We start from the raw sequence: 20,771 nt of genomic DNA, 5'->3' as shown, positions 1-20,771 counted from the left end.
CTAGCTTTTGTGGCATCACTGGAAAATAAATAAAAGGAGTAGGGAATTGTCTACAATTTGCAAGGTGGCTAAAGAAGCACATTTCATTTGTAGATTGTTTGGCTTCTGAGCGAAAACGGGCATGGCTGGTTCGTGAGTCTCAGTGTCACGAAGACATCTCAATCCCAGGATACGGTTTTTCAGGTTTATACCTTGGAGACAGTTCTATCCATTTTCATTGAGGGATGCAAAGGAATTTGTAGCCCTCAACCTTCCCTGGTCAGTTCATTTTGAGGTGTGTTTCCTCTCTTGCAAGCACTACTATTTTGTGATTTGCAGGACTCTTTGCCTTTCAGCAAACAACTAACCATTTGCTTTCTAGCGCTGTCCGGTTTTTATTGGTGGAAAATGGACCCCTGAATCTCCTGCAGTTTTCTCATCTTTGTCTTAAGAATGAATTAGAGTCAACAGTGGGATATGGGGCACCTATGACGAAAGGATTTGGGAGACTGGAGTCATAATCAAGAGCATCTGTCTGCGAAAGGACAAGGAGAAAGAAACTTCATATAAAATGTGATGTTATCTTTTTATGGACAGAAGACCCCCAAAGATCATTTCCCTACATAAATCTCAATTTCTCTGTGTAGTCCCATCTCAAAAAGCTGCCTCAACCATTAGAAGATGGTTGCATGGACTTGGTAGGTTGTTTTAGCTGAAGAATTCACCTTTGCTTGTTTTCATTTGTTGTGCTGTGGATTGTCTCTTCACACAAACAGGTAAGTTGAAACCTGAATGCAAGTCCTCCAAGTGTTTTGAACTTGAGCTCCCAGAAGCCTCTGTGGCCTTGGATGATGGTCAGGGATTTGGGGATCCGACGTCCAAAACCTCTGGAAGGCCAGAGTTTGGGAAACTGATCTAAATGGAAATAATTTGACTAAACCGTGGAAGGTATGTGAAGGAGAGGTCTAGGGTTGAGCATCACGTTTAGTTGCTTAAGATTTCCAATAGTGCAGAGCAAACCTTTCCAAACTGTGTTGGGACACACTAAAGTGTCACTTGAAAAATGCTTTCTCCCACAAATAAGCAATGCTGAGGAGGAGGAAGGAGGGTCCCCCAAAGGACATCCAGTCTACCCCCTTCAGGCAGGAAGGCATAGTCAAAGCACCCCAGACAGGTGGCCACCCAGCCTCTGTTTAAAAACTTCCAGAGAGCATTAATCACGATAGAAGTGGAGTGCTGATGCTGTTCAAGTGTAGGTCCTTTTACAATATTTATAATTAGCACAGTTTGTTTATAGACTTGCAGCAATTATCATTAAAAGTAATCAGTTTCTAATTAAGAAAATAAAATCTGTTGGCAATGATGTTTGTGATGAATCCCACAAAATGGTTATAAAGGAAATGACACAAGAGTCGTTCTCACTGCAGGACGTAAAGAGTTCAAGAGGCAACACTTTCAATCAGAAATCTGGATTATCAATTCCACAAAAGTCCAGCCCACAGGTGGTCAATGGATTCCAGCAAAGCACTCCAGCAAAAGCATGCGGGGAATGCAGAAGTACTTCATCAGTGTCGCAGATGGATGATGAAAGCGACAACTTCCCTGGCGGCCAGAAAAAGTTAAATAGCCTCTGTGTATGTCTGTATACGTTGTATGTCAAATCGGCATTGAATGTTTGCCATATATGTGTACACTGTAATCCGCCCTGAGTCCCCTGCGGGGTGAGAAGGGCGAAATATAAATACTGTAAATAAATAAATCCTGGAAGTCTGGCAGAGCAGAGGCTGGATGGTCATCTGTCGGGAGGGCTTGGGTGGTGTCTTCCTTTATAGCAAAAAAGAGTTGGACTGGATGGCCTATGAGATCCCTTCCAACTCTATAAAAGTTCAATTGAAAACCTGGAGTAGGTTATCCGTTGCTCTGCTGAACTGGGAGCCCCCTGCGTGTCTGAAATGCACCGTCAGTGGTGCAGCGCAATACTCAAAATAGATCCTGGGAAAACATTTTGGTTCAAGGGGTGGCATGATTTGAGGAGGAAGCATCCTTCCTTGCATTGGACACAAGGCATTGCAAATAATTGCTTTTGGTTGCAAGGAGAGCCGATCAGCACCTTGAGTGGCAAGAGGGAGGCAGGTTGAAGCCACTAGAACAGGCATGGTCAAATTTTGGTCTTCCAGGTATTTTGGATTTCCACTCCCACAATTCCTAACAGCCTCAGGCCCCTTTTCTTTTCCCCCTCAGCCGCTTAAGGATGGACATACATCCCGGAAAACTCACAACAACCCATTGATTCCGGCCATGAAAGCCTTCAACAATACATCTGTAAAGGTGCAACTAACTAACTAATAACCCTACTTAATTTTATTTGGAAAGGCTTAAGTAAAGAAAAACAAAGAGAACACTTTCTTCCCTTCCGTTGCCGTGCAACTTGAACCCATTTGCTCATTGGCTGGGAAGTGTTGTTCATAGCAACGGAGAGACGCTAAGCAGTGTCAACAGCAGCAGCATCAGTTAAGCTTCAGGAGCTTCCGGATTATTGACTATTTTGTATTGAGATATATGTAATGTAAGATACTGAAGCCTAGTTCTCAACCCCTTGGCATTGGGATCCATAGGATAGGCATTGGAATGCAGAACACCTGCTGTTGAGACTTTTGTACGTGGAGGTTCTAAACGTACTACTGTTTGGATCTGTTCTGCGGCCTAGCCATGTCTCACCCGTCGGTCCTTCTGACCCAGGAGCCTGCTCCACAAACTGTCCCCGTCTCTGAGCTGCCCATGAAGGTGTACGAACCGGCCTTCAACACCGGCCTGGACTCCTCCTCAGGTTTGGCCACAGCAGGCTTCCGCACAGCCAAGTACCTGCTTGAGGAATGGAACCAGCACAATTACACCCGTTATTATGAGGCCTTCGCTGACCGGGACCATTCGGAGCGAGTGCGACAGGAGTCGCAGAGCCTGGCGGCCTACACGGGTGAACTGGCCGAGCGGACCCAGCAGGACTCCACGGCCAAAGTGGGCGAGCGCCTGCAGGACATCCACTTCTGGAAGTCAGAGTTGCAACGGGAGATTGAGGACCTGGTGACCGAGACGGATCTACAGGTGGCCCAGAAGCGGCGGCTAGAACGGGCTCTGGATGCCACTGAGGTGCTCTACAGCCTGGCCATGGACAACCTGCAGTGCCGCGAGCGGAGGCAGCACCCAGACCTGGTGCGCGACCAGGTGGAGGCCGAGTTGCTCAAGGTAAGGAGCATGGATCATTTACTTATTTGGGCATTTCTATATTTATTATTTATTTCATCTATTTCTACCCCGTCCTTCTCCCCTCAAAGGGGGGCTCAGGGTAGATTCACACAAGCATCATATAAACAATCAAAAAATTACATTTAAAACATTTAAAATCATGAAAAACATATTATACAATTATATATTATACAATTCATTATATCAAGGACTCAAGGTAGTTTACAATAATAGATAAAACATAACAGTATAAAAAACTCATTAAAATAATCCCTGGTGGGGCAGTGGGTTAAACCGCTGAGCTGCTGAACTTGCTGACCGAAAGGTCAGCGGTTCAAATCCGGGGAGCGGGGTGAGTTCCCACTGTTAGGCCCACTTTCTGCCAACCTAACTGTTCGAAAACATGCAACTGTGAGTAGAATATAGATACTACTTATGCGGGAAGGTAACGGTACTCCATGCAATCATGTTGGCCGCATGACCTAGGAGGTATCTATGGACAACACTGGCTCTTCGGCTTAGAAATGGGAAGAGCACCACTCCCCAGAGTTGGACACAACTAGACTTAATGAAACCTAAGTCAGGGATGATTTATAGCATTCTAAAATAATATATAGTTATAAAGTGCAGGTCCTAGGCTTCTGTCACCTTAGTTAAAAGCTATTCAACATAGGAAAGTTTTCAAGTTTTTCCTAACGTCCAAGAGGGTGGGGGCTGCTCTTATCGCTTCTGGGAAAGCGTTCCACAGTTTTGGTGCCGCAACTGAGAATGTGCCATCTCTAGCCAACTTTAAATGATGGCTGTGACTAAGCTGAGTGGATAGGAGCATTTCACTACTCTATCTTAATAATCTACCTGGCTTATATGGTAGGACATGATGTTTCATGTATCCTGGACTGAATACCACCTTAATTTGGGCCCGGAAAGCAATCAGGAGCCAGTGGAGCTGTCTCAGCAGGGGTGTGGTACGCTCCCTGGAGTCAGCTCCAATGAGCAGTCTGGCTGCCATGTACTAAACCAATTGGTGTTTCTGGACACTTTTCAAGGGCAGTCCCACATAGAGCGCATTGTAGTAGTCCAACCAGGATGTAACCAGTGTGCATACGACCGTAGCCAAGTCAGATTTCTCCAGAAACGGGTGCAGTTGACTCATGTACCAAAGCAGCAGACCAGAGAGTTGCAAACCTACCAAGTTGCTAAAGATCCCCATCGCTAGATGAGACTCTCTTCATCCAGGGGAAGGAGACCATAGAACTGCTTAGAGCAGTGGTTCTCAATCTGCGGGTCCCCAGATGTTTTGGCCTTCAACTCCCAGAAATCCTAACAGATGGCAAACTGGCTGGGATTTCTGGGAGTTGTAGGCCAAAACACCTGGGGACCCACAGGTTGAGAAACACTGGCCTAGATCCTTCCAATTCAACTATGGTAATGTCTAAAGTGGGCATAGGCAAACTTCGGCCCTCCAGTTGTTTTGGACTTCAACTCCCACAATTCCTAACAACCCCTTGTAAGAGTTTCACATTGTAACATGTAACACATATATAATAAATTTTGTCAATTCTTGTGTCATTTCCTCTGTAACCGCTCTGTGGGGTTCATCGCAAACATCATTGTCAACAGATTTTCTTTCCTTCGCTAGAAAAGTATACATTTTTTGTGGTACTTGCTGCAAGTCAATCAACAAATTGTGCAAATTCTACATGTTTTACCTTAATCTTGCTTGAACAACATCAGCATTTCACTTCTATTGGGATTAAACCTCTTTGAAGGTTTTAAAAGAAAGGCTAGATGACCATCTGTTGGGGGTACTTTGACTGTGTCTTCCTGCCTGGCTGAAAGAAGCTGGACTAGATACCCTTTGGGGTCTCTTTCGAGGTTTTTAAAGAGAGACTTGATGACCATCTGTTGGGGGTGTTTTGACTGTGCCTTTCTGCCTGGCTGAAAGAAGCTGGACTAGATGCCCTTTGGGGATCCCTCTCTAAAACTCTAGTGCAGTGTAGATCGCCTGGGGGGACAGTGGAGTCTCCATCTGCAGAGGTTTTTAATCTGAGGCTTTGACTGTCTTCCTGCCTGCTGGAAGGGGGTTGGACTAGATAGCCTTTGAGGGTTCCTTCCTTTGTGGGTGGGGGAGCTTTTTCAGGTGACACACTTGTAGACAACAGGTGACACAGGAGTGTGTTTGGAAAGCTTTGCTATAAACATAACATGTACAGATCTAGAATGAGAGGCACATGGCTTGAAAACAGTCAATGGAAAAGGGATCTGGGAGTCTTTGTCAACCACAAACTGAACATGAGCCAACAATGGAATGCAGCAGCTAAAAAAGCCAATACGATTCTAGCCTGCACCAATAGATGTACAATGTCCAGATTGAAGGAGGTCACAGTCTCATTCTTTTCTGCTGGAATAATAACCCAGTGTCCAGTTCAGGACAAAGCAATTCATGAAGGAGATGGACAAGATGGAAGGGGTTCAAAATGGTCAAACCTTTGGAAACTATGTATTCCTTTGAACCGGGTATGTTTAACCTGCAGGAGGCTAAGAGGGGACAAGAGTGTCACATTTCAGTGTTTGAAAGGAGGTCCCATTGAGGGAGAAGGGACAGGCTTGTTTTCCACTCCTACAGAGATTGGGAAATAATGGAGCCATGGATTCAAACTGCAGGAAAAGAGATTCCACCTGAACATTAGGAAGTACTTCTTGTGATGGTAAGAGCTTTTCAACAGAGGTATATGCTGCTGCCTGGGAATGTTGTGGAGGCTCCTTCTCTGGAGACCTTTAAAGAGAGGCTGGATGACCATCTGTTGGGAGGGATTAGATTTTGCCCTTTTGTCTGGCAGAAGAGGGTTATGCTGGATGGCCTCAGGGAATCTCTTCCAACTCTAAGGTTTGGCTTTCTCTTCTCTGGACTTCACTCCAAAAGGTAAGGATGGATTTACTATGAAGTTAAATAAGCCTATGCCTCAGGCACCAAGGGAAGAGGAATTACCATGGACCATAAGGAGTGCCAAAATGCAAAAAGTGCAAAAAAGTAAAATAAACACATTTTTTCTGTTTATTATCATCTATATTGTGATTTAGATCTATATGGGGGCACCAAAATCTTCTAAGTGCTTAGGCCTGCCAAGAAGGATGAGAAATCTCAGGGTGAAAGCACTGCCCTGAAAGTTCCCAAAGGTGCTTCTGCACTGTTGAACAGACACAATTTGATGTCGCTTTAACTGTCACGGCTCTATATTTTGGAATCCTGCGAGTTGCAGTTGCAACTAGGATTCTCAGGATTCCTTAGCATTTAACCACAGTGGTTAAAGCAACATTAAACTGCATTCATTCTATAATGTAGATGCACTGGAAGCCTTTGTTGACTGTTCCTTCTGTTTCTGGGAGGGATTTGGGGCTCACTAGAAGGATGCTTGGCTTTCCATGGCATCTCCGAGACCTCTTTCTAGGACATGGACCCGGTCATGATCTAGAGCATCCTTCCTTTCCAAAAGGAAATTCGCTCTTCCCGCTGCTAATGTCTCTGCCGTTGTTTTGTGTTCTAGGAAGCGGAGCTCGTTCGAAATGTCCAAGAGCTGCTGAAAAGAACCATTAAGCAAGTGGTGAATCAAATACAGTAAGATTCCCTTGTTAACCTTCATAATCCACCAATGGTTGGCGTGACTCCAGAGCTGAAATACCCCCTTGAGACCAATGATCCACTCCATGAGACCTCTCCCACCTTTCAGTGATTCTAGGTCAACACACTGATGGATGGAAGTGAAAAGGGGTCACTTTTTGGACAGGTCCCAGGGACTGGATCCTGTAAAAACACCATTAGTCTCAAGGGAAGCATTTCACCTCCGAACCATGAGTCCAGTGGGTTCGTAGGTGGCTGTGGAGCCATATTCTTGATCTGCATGTTCTCCTGCAGTGAGAACATTGGTTTCCAGATGGAAGGCGGTCCCGGTCAGAGTTGGTTTGACACGCCTTCCTCTTCACACGTTTCTCCCTTTCGCCCTCCACTTGTGCCTCTTCAAATTCTGCAGCACTGCTGGTCACAGCTGATCTCCAGTTAGAGTGTTCAAGGGCCAGAGCTTCCCAGTTCTTGGTGTCTATGCCACAGTTTTTAAGGTTGGCTTTAAGCCTATCTTTAAATTTATTTTTCCTGTCCACCAATGTTATGATTCTCATTATTGAGTTGGGAGCAGAGTAACTGCTTTGGGAGATGGTGATCGGGCATTCGGACAGCGTGGCCAGTCCAGTGGAGTTGATGGCGTAGGAGCATCACTTCAGTGCTGGTGGTCTTTGCTTCTTCCAGCACACTGACATTTGTCTGCCTGTCTTCCCAAGACATTTGCAGAATTTTTCAGAGAAAGGGGCGGGAGGGAGGAAAGAGAGAAGGAAGTAGAGACAAAAGGGAAGGAAGGAGAAAGAGGGAGAGAAGGAAGGAAGGACGAAAGGGTAGAAGGGAAGGAGAAAGAGGGGGGAAGGAGGGAGGAAAGAGAGAAGGAAGGATACGATGGTGTGAGAGAGGAGGGCCTGAGAAAAGAGCCCAAGGGGGCGCATCCAGCCCCCGGGTCTGGGTTTGCCCACACCTGGTATATACACATGCATTCATGTGTTTCCCCTTTGTTGGATTTATGACCTATTTTTTTCTCCCAACTTTGGACCTGTATTCTTTTTGCCTTTTGAAAAATACCACACCTACCAACCTGCATGCTTTTTTCTAGGCTTCCCTCTGATGGACACCCTTTTGCCAGAGTTCTACTTATTTTAGAAAATCCTAATAGGGATTATGGGGCTGAGACAGTGTGACTCACCCAAGGCCACCCAATGGGTTTCCATAACTAAGCAAGGAATTGAACCTTGGTCTCCCGAGTGTAATCCAATACTTGAACCACATTGGCACCAAGTTTGTTTATTTATGGGCATTTATTATATCTCCAAATAGCATTCAGGGTGTCTGGGATCCAGAGAGTTCCCAAAGGCCAGTCAGTCTTTCTTAACTACACTGTGGAATGTATTCTACTCTATACCACTTAAACTGCCATGGCTCAGTGCTACGGGATTTTGGGAGCTATAGTTTGCGGAGGCACCAGCATTTTGGGCAGAGAAGGTGAAAGATCTTGTAAAACCGCAACTCCCAAACCATGGAGGCTGCCCTACTTTAAGTTGTCCTATTTAAAAGACAAATAAAAAGGGGAAAGAGGTCATGCTTTCCTTTGCCTGTTGTTGCCACCAGATGGTGGCATAGACTAAGAAAGTTGAAAATGTTGTAGGTCCATTCTGGAGAGTCTAATAGGCAAACTGGTTGATGATGACAATAATAATTATCCTCCTCTTCATAATATTATTATCATTATCATGTTATTATTATATTGTATTATTATATTATATTATTATTCTTGTTATTGTTATCTTTAACACGCAAACTGTGTGATGATGACGATCATTATTATTCTCCTCTTCATCATTATATTATTATACTTATGTTATTATGTTGTATAATTATAATATATTATTATTGTTATTGTTATCTTTAACACAGCAAACTGGGTGATGATGACGATCATTATTATCCTCCTCCTCCTCATATTATTATCATTATCATGTTATTATTATATTGGATTATTATATTATATTATTATTGTTGTTATTGTTATCTTTAACACAGCAAACTGGGTGATGATGACGATCATTATTATCCCCCTCTTCTTCATCATATTATTATCATTATCATGTTATTTTTTTGTATTATTAAATTATATCATATTGTTATTGTTATCTTTAACACAGCAAACTGGGTGATGATGAAGATCAACATCATCACCATCATTATATTTTTATTATTTTATATTATTGTTGTTGTTATTTATATACAACCTTTTTCTCTCTTAAAGATACTCAAAGCAGTTTACTTTGAACCGTGAAATAGCTAGGTTTCTGTGAGTTTTCCAGGCTGTATGGCCATGTTCCAGAAGCATTTTCTCTTGACGTTTTGCCCACATCTATGGCAGGCATCCTCTGACCTCACAACCTCTGAGGATACCTGTCATAGATGTGGGCGAAACATGGCCATACATCCTGGAAAACTCACAGCAACCCAGTGATTCTGGCCATGAAAGCCTTTGACAACACACAGTTCAATAGATTTTTTTGTTTTGTAATCTTGTCTCAGTTATTTCTTTTCCTTTGGAATAGTTTCCATTGTTTTATCCCTTTGCCATCCCTGACCTCAAGAATAAAAAGAACAGAATTGAAATATTTTATATCAGTTCAAAATATAAGCTCTGGATTCCTGCCCCTTCGAAGTGATAATGCCTTGTGCCTTCAGGTTAAATCGGGATCACAAGGAGGTCTGCGAAATGGATTGGTCCGACAAATTGGAGACATACAACATTGACGAGAAGTGTGGGAGGTACAACAACCAGAGCACCAACATCCGGTTCCACCCAAGCTCTTCTAAGCTGGAGGACAGGTGAGATCACCCCGAATGGCCTACATCTGTGGATGGAAGCTGGCAAAGGCTAATCGGAAATGCAACAAAATGTTGCAGCATAGAGTTCCTTCTCTCCAGAATTCCATATGCTCCGTTTGTCCAGGTTTTCCCTATCCCACACCAGTTGAACAAATGCAGGAAAACAATTATATTGTCAAGAATCTGTGAACACTGTAGGAAACAAACTGACGTTTTATTGTAGGAACTCAACAGCAATGATATCTTTATTGGGTTGCTGTGAGTTTTTCGGGCTGGATGGCCATGTTCCAGCAGCATTCTCTCCTAATGTTTCACCTGCATCTGTGGCTAATGGCATCTTCAGTGATCTGTTGGCAGTGAAGCTACAGTGTATATATATCTGTGAAATGTCCAGGGTGGGAAAAAAGACCCTTGTCTGTTTGAAGCAAGTGTGAATGTTGCAATTAGCAAGCTTGAATAGCATTGAGGAGCTACGAAGTTGCAAAGTTAATCAGTGAGGGTATCTGCATAAAGGTAGCCTGGCCGTTGTTGCCTGGAGGCACTCTCTGTTTGGGAGGTGTTAACTGGCCCTTAGACTCATAGAATCATAGAGTTGGAAGAGACCTCATGCGCCATCCAGTCTAACCCCCTGCCAAGAAGCAGGCCCTTGATTGCTGCCTGGAATTTCCCCGTTGCTGAGTGGTGTTCTTTTTTACTGTCTTGATTTTGGTGTTTTTTTTTAAAAAAATTGGTAATAATAATATAAATAATATACTTTATTTATATTCTGCTCTATCTCCCTGAGGGGACTCAGATTGGATTACAGGGACATATATGGCAAACATTCAATTGCATTATACAATAGACAAAGACATACAGTACGTGAACAGAGATGAGGCTTCCCCCTTTTCATCTCCTGCATCTGGCAGTGCCTTGACTTGGCCATGGGGAGGTGCTGTTGTTTCATTTTCCATGCAGAGGGGCCTGTCATCCATGGACGCCTTTCATGGTTGGATTTTTGCCGGAATGTTTTTTCAGCGCGCCTTTTACCTCCCTGCCAAAGTGGTACCTATTTATCTACTTACATAGTTGTTTTCTAAATGCTAGGTGAGCAGAAGCTGAGCTGATGGTGGGAGCTCACCCTGACCTGGGCTTGAACTGAGCTACCAACCTTTCACTCAGCAGGATCTTCTATATAGCAGGTGGTTTAACCCACTCCACTGTACTAGCCCAACACACAAACAAAATCTATTCATGCCATGGTTTCCTCCTTTCTGTTGAAGTTGTCCACATGCTTGTGGATTTCAATGGCTTCTCTGTGTAGTCTAACATGATGGTTGTGAGAGTGGTCCAGCATTTCTGTGTTCTCAAATAATATTCTGTGTCCAGGTTGCTTCATCAAATGTTTTGCTTTAGCTGACTTCCCTGGTTGGATTACTCTGCAGTGCCTTGCGTGTTCTTTGATTTGTGTCTGGGCTCAATTCACAGGCAGAAAGATAAGATTTCTTTCTTTCTTTACCCCCCTGTGAACTGCGGTGTGGAATAACATCCGACTGAAAGATTGCAAAGGTTTGGACACATAACACCAGTTCAAAACATGTAGTGCCCGGTAAAATAAACTTCAGTAATATAACTCTGCTGAAAGAAACTGGGTTTTACCACAGATTTGAATGTTGTAGGTTTGTCTTGGAGGATCTAAAGATCCCTATAAGTAGATAAGACTCTATTCAAGAAGGAAGGGTACCATAGAATCACCTAGATCCCTCCAATGCAACTGTATGGTAATTTCTAAGGAAATGATATCGTAGAGCAGGCATGGGCAAACTTGGGCCCTCCAGGTGTTTTAGACTTCAACTCCCACAATTCCTAACAGCTTAAGTGGTGGAGGGAGAAAAGGAAAGGGCCTGAGGCTGTTAGGAATTGTGGGAGTTGAAGTCCAAAACACCTGGAGGGTCCAAGTTTGCCCATGCCTGTCATAGAATCACTTAGATTCTCCAATGCAACTCCTTAAGTTGCTTCCCCTACCTGGCAGGGGTGTTGTTTGTGTTTTACTCTTTCTCTATTCCACCCCCACAAATAGACAAGACTCCTTTTGACGCAGCCTAGAATTGCATTCGCCTTTTCTGCGGCTGCATCGTGCTCTTGGCTTATCCCAATTCCATTGCCCCTCTTTCTCCAGTGCTTCCACGCCGGAAACCTGGGCCAAGCACAGCCATGACAACATCTACCGGGCCGAGCGGGAGAAGCTGGCCTCCGTCAACCTCAGGGCCTTGATTGACAACATCCTGCACGACACAGCCGAGGACCTGCACACCCAGAGTGACTTGGTCAACCAGGCCTTCGCCAAGCACTGCGAGATCCTGGAGGACGCCAAGCACAAGCTGGAGCACCACCTGAAGAAAGTATGTGCCTTGGGTCTGTCCGCATTGTCTCACAGCCTAGGCTTCCTCCAAAAAGGAAACCGAATGGCTCCTCAAAGCTAAGGGAAATTGAAACTCCCCTTAGAAGCCAAGGCAGTTTAACTCAGGCTGTTCTGCTTTGGGCATATCTTGAGAAGACAAGACTCCATAGAAAAGGCAGTCATACCTGGTAAAGTAAAAAATAATAATCTGAAAATCACAATTATAGCTACATAAGACTCTAATAAGAAAGCCACCGATTCCTGACTTTGCAAGACTGCAATTTATTAGTAGAAGTAGTATTTATATTCTGCTTTTTCTGTCTTAAAAAAGATTCAAAGCAGCTGAGAGGCTGCAAAGCAGGACTGATCAAGATAAGGGTGAGTTGGGGTGCATCTACACTGTAGATGTAATGCAGTTAGGCGCTACTTCAACTTCCATGGTGAAATGTTATGGGATTCTCGGAGTTGTCGTTTTGCAAGGTCTTGTCTTTGCCCGTACCTCGCGAAGGCTGATCTGGCCGGGGTGGTCCATGCCTTAGTCACCTCTAGACTGGACTACTGCAATGCGCTCTATGTAGGGCTGCCCTTAAAAACGGCTCGGAAATTCCAACTGGTCCAACGGGCAGCAGCCAGGATGCTAACGGGGGCCCCTTACAGAGAGAGGTCAACCCTCCTGTTCAAGGAGCTCCACTGGCTGCCGTTTATCTTCCGAGCCCAATTTAAGGTGCAGGTGCTTACCTACAAAGCCCTGAACGGTTTGGGACCATCCTACCTACGAGATCGCATCACAGTCTACGAACCCACACGCTCGCTCCGGTCATCAGGAGAGGCCCTGCTCGTGATCCCACCCGCCTCACAGGCGCGTTTGGTGGGGACGCGGGACAGGGCTTTCTCCGTGGTGGCCCCCCGCCTCTGGAATGCCCTCCCGAAAGATCTCAGACAGGCCCCCACCTTGGCGGTCTTTAGAAAAAACCTGAAAACCTGGCTATTCCAACGTGCCTTCTCAGATTAGGATTCCCCACTACCAAAGCCCAGAAGCACTTTAGTAGAGCCAAGATCACTCTCAACGCACACCGCACTTATACTTTAATCTTATATCCCTCCGACACTTTTTTCAGCACTTTTAACCCTGTGCCCCACCTCAGCCGGCTCAGTTTTTAATAATGTCCTGTTGTATTGTTATTGCTATTGTTTTTCTGCTTTAACTGTTTTATTTTGCTATGTATTGTATTGTTGTATTGTGTTGTGCTGGGCTTCGGCCTGTTGTAAGCCGCATCGAATCCCTTGGGAGATGCTAGCGGGGTACAAATAAAGTTTAATAATAATAATAATAATTGTCTGCCCAGGAAATCTCACCAAACTATAACTCCCAGGGTTCTAGGGCAGTTAAAGCAGGGTTGAAAGGAGTCCAGTGTGCGCTCTGGCCGAATCTGTCGAGACGAGGCCAGCCTCAGAGCTCTAGGACCAGGCAGCCACCAAACAGGGTCCCATCTGGGTCGCCAATTGAAATAGAGTAATTTAAAATGGCAGCGGATAGCGAGATCTATGCTGCGGACAGCGAAACTGCAGTTGACAATGTAGGTGCTGCCCTTGGAAGTTCCCATAAATCAATGCTGATTTGAAGACAGTGGATGACAAGCCTTGTTTTGTATATGTTTGTGCAAAGGTCAGTCTATCTGCACTGACCTTTAGTCCAAATTTTAAGACATTACTCAAAACAATGGATCCTATTTGCTGCCTGCAAAAGTCTCTGCAGCTCCATAACAGTTCGAACCAAAACCTAAACTGGACCTTTTGATGAGAGTTCCACTTAGCTTCCACTATTTTGCACTAATCCTCTTTCTGCAAGGCTCATTTCAGAGGCTGGGAAATGGCAGGATTAATTTCAGAGATTACACTGTTTTCAAGCATAGTGAATTGAGCCGAGAGGCTGCTAAACGACTCCTGTTGAGACTTTTTGTGCTGTCTGTTCCAGCAAAATAGAGCAGCATCTTATTGTACTGTTGTTCCTTTATTATCATTTGGCTTTAAATTATCTCTCATTTCCTCAAATGGCAGAAGGGAGGGTTGGACTGGATGACCCTTTGTTGTGCCATGATCCTGCAAGAAAGAACAAAAAGGCTGGCAGAAGCCATCTTCCTTTCCAAACAACTCCACTTCTGCTGAAGTTAGGGGTGCAGGACCCTATTTAAAAAATGTAAAAAGTACTGGTAAATGAGAAATGCTGTTGTTCAGGCTCCAACTTAGAAATGCCTAGAGAAGTGTTCTCTCTAGAAATCCCAGGATCTTCCAGTCCAACTCTATAATGGAAGGCAGTCTTAGAGTCATGCTAGAGGAGCTAGAAATTATTTAAGGGATAACGTATTAATCCAGTGTTTCTCAACCTTCTTAATGCTGTGACCCCTTGATACAGTTCCTCATGTTGTGGTGAGCCCCAACTATAACATTATTTTTGTTGCTACTTCATAACCATTACTTTGCTACTTTGAATCGTAATGTAAATATCACATATGCATTTTCATTCACTGGACCTAATTTGACACAAATACCCGGTACGCCCCAATTTTGAACATTGGTGGGGTGGTGGTGGGGGGTTATTGATTTTGCCATTTGGGAGTTATAGTTGCTGGGATTTCTAGTTAACCTATAATCCAAGAGCATTCTGAACTCCACCGACGATGGAATTGAACCAAACTCGGCACACAGAACTCCCCTGACCAACAGAAAATACTGGAAGGGTTTGGTGGGCATTGATCTTGAGTTTTGGAGTTGTAGTTCACCTACATCAAGAGACCTAAACAATGATAGATCTGGACAGAACTTGGCACGAATACCCAATATGCCCAGATATGAATACTGGTGGAGTTTGGGGAAAATAGACCTGGACGTTTGGGAGTTGAAGAGCATTCTGAACCCCACCAACAATAGAATTGGGACAAACTTCCCCCACAGAATCCCCATGACCAACAGAAAATACTATGTTTTCTGATGGTCTTTGGTGACCCCTCTGACACCCTCTCACAACCCCCCTCCCAAGGGTTCCCAACCCCCAGGTTGAGAAATGCTGTATTAATCTAATCTGTGAATAATCGAATCTGCAAAAGTCCAACTGGCAAAGATGGAGGGGCTGACTTTGGATTTCAAACACACTTCTTTCTCCCCTCCTGATGTGCCTTTTCCCCCAACAGATCCTTAAGGAGATCGGGGACCAGGAGCACAACATTGCAGCTCTCAAGCAAGCCATCAAAGATAAAGAGACACCCCTCAAGGTGGCCCAGACCAGGCTCTATGACCGCTCCTTCAGACCGAACGTTGATCTTTGTAGAGATGCGGCCCAGTTCAGGTGAGCCTCCTTCAATATAGACTTAGCAGCTTGGTAGGTAAAGGTAAAGGTATTCCCCTGACATTAAGTCCAGTCATGTCTGACTCTGGGGTGTGGTGCTCATCTCCATTTCTAACCCGAAGAGCCAGCGTTGTCCGTAGACACCTCCAAGGTCATGTGGCCGGCATGACTGCATGGAGCGCCGTTACCTTCCCGCTGGAGCGGTACCTATTGATCTACTCACATTTGCATGTTTTCGAACTGCTACAGATGCAGGGAATTCTGTGTATGGAGCATATCTCTTTTTCAATAAGTCTCCCATGATGATCTTGCAAACAAACGAATAAAATGTGGGCTGGATGATACTACTGTGAAGTGGGTTGGGAATGGGTTGAGCAATCGAATCCAAAGCTTCTTTGGCTCCTTTTCATCCTGGAAAGGAATGTCTGGATGCCATAAAGAGGGCTCTGTCCTAGGCCTTTCAGGGCTGTTCAACATCTTTATCACTGACTTGGATGAAGGTTTAGAAGACATGCGGATCCTTTTGCAAATGACTCCAAACTGGGAGAGAGAGAGTTAATACTAGAGAGGTATAAGTAAAGGTAAAGGTTTACCTTGATATTAAGTCTAGTTGTGTCTGGCTCTGGAGGGTGGTGCTCATCTCCATTTCTAAACTGAAGAGCCGGTGTTGTGCATAGATACCTCCAAGGTCATGTGGTCAGCATGACGGCATGGAGCGTTGTTACCTTCCCGCCGGAGTGGTACCTATTGATCTACTTACATTTGCATGTTTTCAAACTGCTAGGTTGGTAGAAACTGGGCCTAACAGTTGGAGCTCACCCCGCTCCCCAGATTCAAACCACCAACATTTTAGTCAGCAAGTTCAGTAGCTCAGCGGTTTAACTCACTGCGCCACCAGGGATCAAAAATGTTCTTAATGGATGGGAGAACTGATTGGCCAAAACAAACAAAAAGAAAAATGTATGGTACAACACTTTGGCATTAATCATGAAATGCACAGATATAAGGATGTGTGGCACATGAGAGTGGACATGAGAGTCATTGGGTATGGCCATATTCCAGCAGCATTCTCTCCTAACGTTTTGCCTGCATTTGTGGCTGGCATCGTCAGAGTTCTGTTGGAAGTGAGGCAAGTGGAGTGTCTATCTATCTATCTATCTATCTATCTATCTATCTATCTGGAATGTCCAGAGTGTGAGAAAGAACCCTTGTCTGTTTAAAGCAAGAGTGAATGTTGCATTTAGCATGTTTGTATAGCATGGAGTAGCCATGAAACTGCAAAGTCCATCAGTGAAGGTATCTGCATAGAGGTAGTCTGGCCTCTGTTGCCTGGAGGCACCCTCTGTTTGGGAGGAGTTCACTGGTACTTGATTGCTGTCTGGAGTTCCCATGTTTCTGAGCAATGTTTGTTATTTACTGTCTTGATTCTGGTGTTTTTCAATACTGGTAATAATATTTTGTTTATTTTCATGATATCCTTTCTGTTGAAATTGTTCACATGATTGTGGATTTCAATGCTTTCTCTCTGTAGTCTGATATAATGGTTAACTGATATAATGGTCAACTGATATAATGGTCAAGTGCCAGTTAACACCTCCCAAATGAGGATGCTCCAGGCAACAAAGGTAAGGCTACATCTATGCAGATACCCTCACTGATTGACTTTGCAGTTTCATGGCTACTCACTGCTATTCTTGCTTACTTATTGCAATATTCACACTTGCTTTAAACAGACGAGGGTTCTTTTCCCCACTATAGACATTATTCCACAGATATATATACACCCCTCTTGCTTCACTGCCAGCAGCATCTCTGAACATGCCAGCCACAGTTGCAGTGGAAATGCCAGGAAAGAATGCTGTTGGAACATGGCCATGCAGCCCAAAAAACTCACAGCAACTCAATGATTCCAGCATGAAAGCCTTCAACAACACATGAGAGTCATGTTAAAATATTTGAATGATACATACTGAAGATAACACAGGATTGCTTTTTTGGCTGTACTGGAGATTAGGACAAAATGAAGCAATTGATTCAAATTGCAGGAAAGACATTAGGAAGACCTTCCTGTCAAAATATGCTACTTGAGAGTCCAGTTGAGTCTCCTTCTCTGGAGATTTTTAAGCCAAGGCTGGATGGCCATCTGTCAGGAGGGCTTGGATTATGTGTTCCTCTACAGCAGAATGGTCTGTAGTCTCTTCCAATGCTAGGATTCTATGTAAGCCATTATTTGGGCTCTTGATCTTAAAAGGCGTGTGCCTCCAAATTGGGATCCCTTCCAACTCTAGGATTTTATGACCCCGTGGAAATTGCAACAGGCAACTAGAACGCTTCTTTTATCCAGTTCCTTGTTTCATATGGATTGCTGCCGTCGCAACGGAAAGGTTATGAACTCAAACCGCTGCTGGTGCAGAGGTAATGAAGCGGGCATTGATTTTTCCTGCAAACACACACCTAGAGGGAAGAGCAGCCAACATCCAGTACACCATCGGTAACACATTTGTACAAAAGAGAGAAAACTCTAGAAACCACTGGCTGCTTTCCGACTTTTGCAGTTTTTCGTGTCGTGCCATGAAATGAGACGGCTGTCTGCAACCAACTCTGAGAAAGACAAGTATTGGGTAATTTCAAAAAGAAAAAAAAATGAGAATGTGAATCAACAACAGCAACAGTAGCAGTTTCAGCAGAGAAGAAGCTTCTTGAGGATAGCAGTAGAGCAAATGAGCAATTGCAGGAGGAGAATCAAGCTAGAAAAGGCTTTCTTTAAAGAACTTTATTTCTAAATATTTATTTATTATTTATTTAAAACATTTATATTCCTCCCTTCTCACCCCAAAGGGGACTCAGGGTGGAGCACAGCATATACACGGCAAACATTCAATGCTGGGCCACAAATTCACATACAATACATAAACAATAAAAAAAGAACATTTATCAAAATATTAAAATACACCATTTTAAACTGTCCTAGCTATCCGCATCAAATCCAATTTGCCCTGTCATCTTTCCCATTGCTGCTTCATTGCCCTGTCCCGAAAGCTTGGTCCCACAGCCAAGTTTTTACCATCCTTCTAAAGGACAAAAGAGGGGGCCGACCTGATCTCACCAGGAAGGGAGTTCCATAGCCAGGGGGCAATCACCGAGAAGGCCCTGTCTCTCGTCCCCACCAATCATGCCTGTGAAAATGGCAGGACGGAAAGCAGGGCCTCCCCGGAGGATCTTAATCTCCGTGATGGTTCATAGGGGGAGATGCGTTCGGACAAGTAATTTGCATGTATAGGACAGTCAACCAGGTAATTTGCATAAATAGGACAGTCAACCAGGAAAAACAACTTGTCAGTCATTTGCAACTTCTTGAACAACAACAGCAGAAAAATGGAATTTAAGAGTCCTTCTTATTTTCCAAAAGTGGATCTGCAGGAATGCAGGGTCTGCACACCCACCACTTTCTCCAAGGCATGGAGGAAGATGGTGTATTGGCAGAATGGCAGATTTGCAGGGAGCGTGTTCTAGCCCACATTTGGTCCTCTTCTCTAGGAGAAGGAAAAAGGGATGGTAATGTATGCATTGGACACTGAGTGTATATGGATGTGAATGCTGAGTAAAATGTAATATCCCTTTTGTTTGTGTAACCCAATGTAGCTCTATAGTCTGTGTGTCAACTTCTTTCTCTGTAAAATACCGAACATACACTGTCTCACAGAAAATGGAATAAAAGAACCTTTTAAATGGTTGAAAAGCATTCATGAGACATGCTGGGCTTCTGAACCCACAGCTTGGCGGTAGCTGAAATCACTCAACAGCTTTGCTTTAGGTTTGCTGTCAGTCAGAAATAACTCGAAGGCACACAACAACCGCAGACTTTCAAACTTCTAAATCCCATTTCCTCCCTGTTTCTTTTTCCAGGCTGATCAGCGAAGTGGAGGAACTGACGGAGTCCATTGAGGCTCTGAAGAAGAAGCTTTTGGACTCTGAGCAGGCTCTGAGGAACCTGGAGGACACCCGGATGACCCTGGAGAAGGAGATTGCGGTCAAGGCTAACAGTATCTTTATCGACCGGCAGAAATGTATGGCCCACCGTGCCCGGTACCCAACTGTCCTCAAGTTGGCCGGCTATCAGTAGGCTACCGATTCATTATAGGACTGCAGAGCAGTCACAATAAGTAGTAGAAACCTTCTGAAGAATGGAGTTACATATAAGCACCAGCCTATTTCCCCCCATTCCCAGCTCTGAGCTGAAATAAAATATTGCCCTAAAGAGTTGAACCTTATCTACTGCAAGTTGTTTCTTTTTATTTGGGAGAACCAACTGAGCTGGCTGGGCATGTTTAGCCTGAAGAAGAGAAGGCTGAGAGGGGATATGATAGCCATGTATAAATATGTGAGAGGAAGCCACAGGGAGGAGGGAGCAAGCTTGTTTTCTGCTTCCCTGGAGACTAGGACGCGGAACAATGGCTTCAAACTACAAGAGAGGAGATTCCATCTGAACATGAGGAAGAACTTCCTGACTGTGAGAGCCGTTCAGCAGTGGAACTCTCTGCCCCGGAGTGTGGTGGAGGCTCCTTCTTTGGAAGCTTTTAAACAGAGGCTGGATGGCCATCTGTCAGGGGTGATTTGAATGCAATATTCCTGCTTCTTGGCAGGGGGTTGGACTGGATGGCCCATGAGGTCTCTTCCAACTCTTTGATTCTATGATTCTATGATTTCTGTTATAGTAGTAGTAGTAATAATATAATTCCTTTTGGATCTCTCTTTAGAAAGATAAAGCGGGATACAAATATAACAATACCGTAATGATAATAATGTAGCAGTGTTTAACAGCAGTGTTAAATTACTACTACTACTACTACTAATGCTATTACTGTAGGTGCTTTTTGGGTCTCTTTTTAAAAAGAAAAAGCAGGATATAAATATGATAATAACAATAATAGTAATAATACCATAATAATAATGCAATAACAATAATGATGAAACACTATGTAATAATAACTTAATGATAACAACATTAATAATAGGTAAAGGTAAAGATTTCCCCTTGACATTAGTTGAGTCTGACTCTGGGGGTGGTGCTCATGTCCATTTCTAAGCTGAACAGCCGGCGTTGTCCTTAGACACCTCCAAGGTCATATGGCTGCATGGAGTGCCTATTGATCTACTCACATTTACATATTTTCAAACTGCTAGGTTGGCAGAAGCTGGGGCTAACAGTGGGAGCTCACCCCCGCTCCCCAGATTCAAACTGCTGACCTTTAACCTGCTGTGCCACCGGGGGCTCCAATATTAATAGCAATACCATAATAATAATGTGACGGCAAATAATAATAATAAGAAGGTGAATCTGGGGAGCGGGGGTGAGCTCCCCTGAA

The 20,771-nt window shown here is 44.1% G+C and overlaps 1 protein-coding gene across 1 annotated transcript; it reads left to right on the top strand.

The window, feature by feature from the left end:
- The first annotated feature begins 29 nt into the window (after positions 1–29).
- On the top strand, positions 30–19,676 carry TEKT4 (tektin 4). The gene is made up of 6 exons (XM_060786548.2): positions 30–3,222; positions 6,768–6,838; positions 9,539–9,682; positions 11,841–12,063; positions 15,251–15,405; positions 19,312–19,676. The coding sequence occupies exons 1-6, from the start codon at positions 2,689–2,691 to the stop codon at positions 19,526–19,528; spliced, it is 1,344 nt and encodes a 447-aa protein (XP_060642531.2). The 5' UTR covers positions 30–2,688; the 3' UTR covers positions 19,529–19,676.
- The last annotated feature ends 1,095 nt before the right edge of the window (positions 19,677–20,771 follow it).

The sequence above is a fragment of the Anolis sagrei genome, chromosome X (assembly GCF_037176765.1).
Source record: "Anolis sagrei isolate rAnoSag1 chromosome X, rAnoSag1.mat, whole genome shotgun sequence".
NCBI classification, from domain to species: domain Eukaryota; kingdom Metazoa; phylum Chordata; class Lepidosauria; order Squamata; family Dactyloidae; genus Anolis; species Anolis sagrei.
This window is presented reverse-complemented; position numbering and strand designations above follow the sequence as displayed.

What these genes read in the sequence shown, in the direction of transcription:
- TEKT4 (XM_060786548.2), top strand. Translation starts at nt 2,689, where the DNA reads ATGTCTCACCCGTCGGTCCTTCTGACCCAGGAGCCTGCTCCACAAACT. An exon ending in CAAGTGGTGAATCAAATACA is followed by an intron (nt 6,839 to 9,538) that starts GTAAGATTCCCT and finishes TTGTGCCTTCAG; the next exon opens with GTTAAATCGGGATCACAAGG. An exon ending in AGAGATGCGGCCCAGTTCAG is followed by an intron (nt 15,406 to 19,311) that starts GTGAGCCTCCTT and finishes TTCTTTTTCCAG; the next exon opens with GCTGATCAGCGAAGTGGAGG.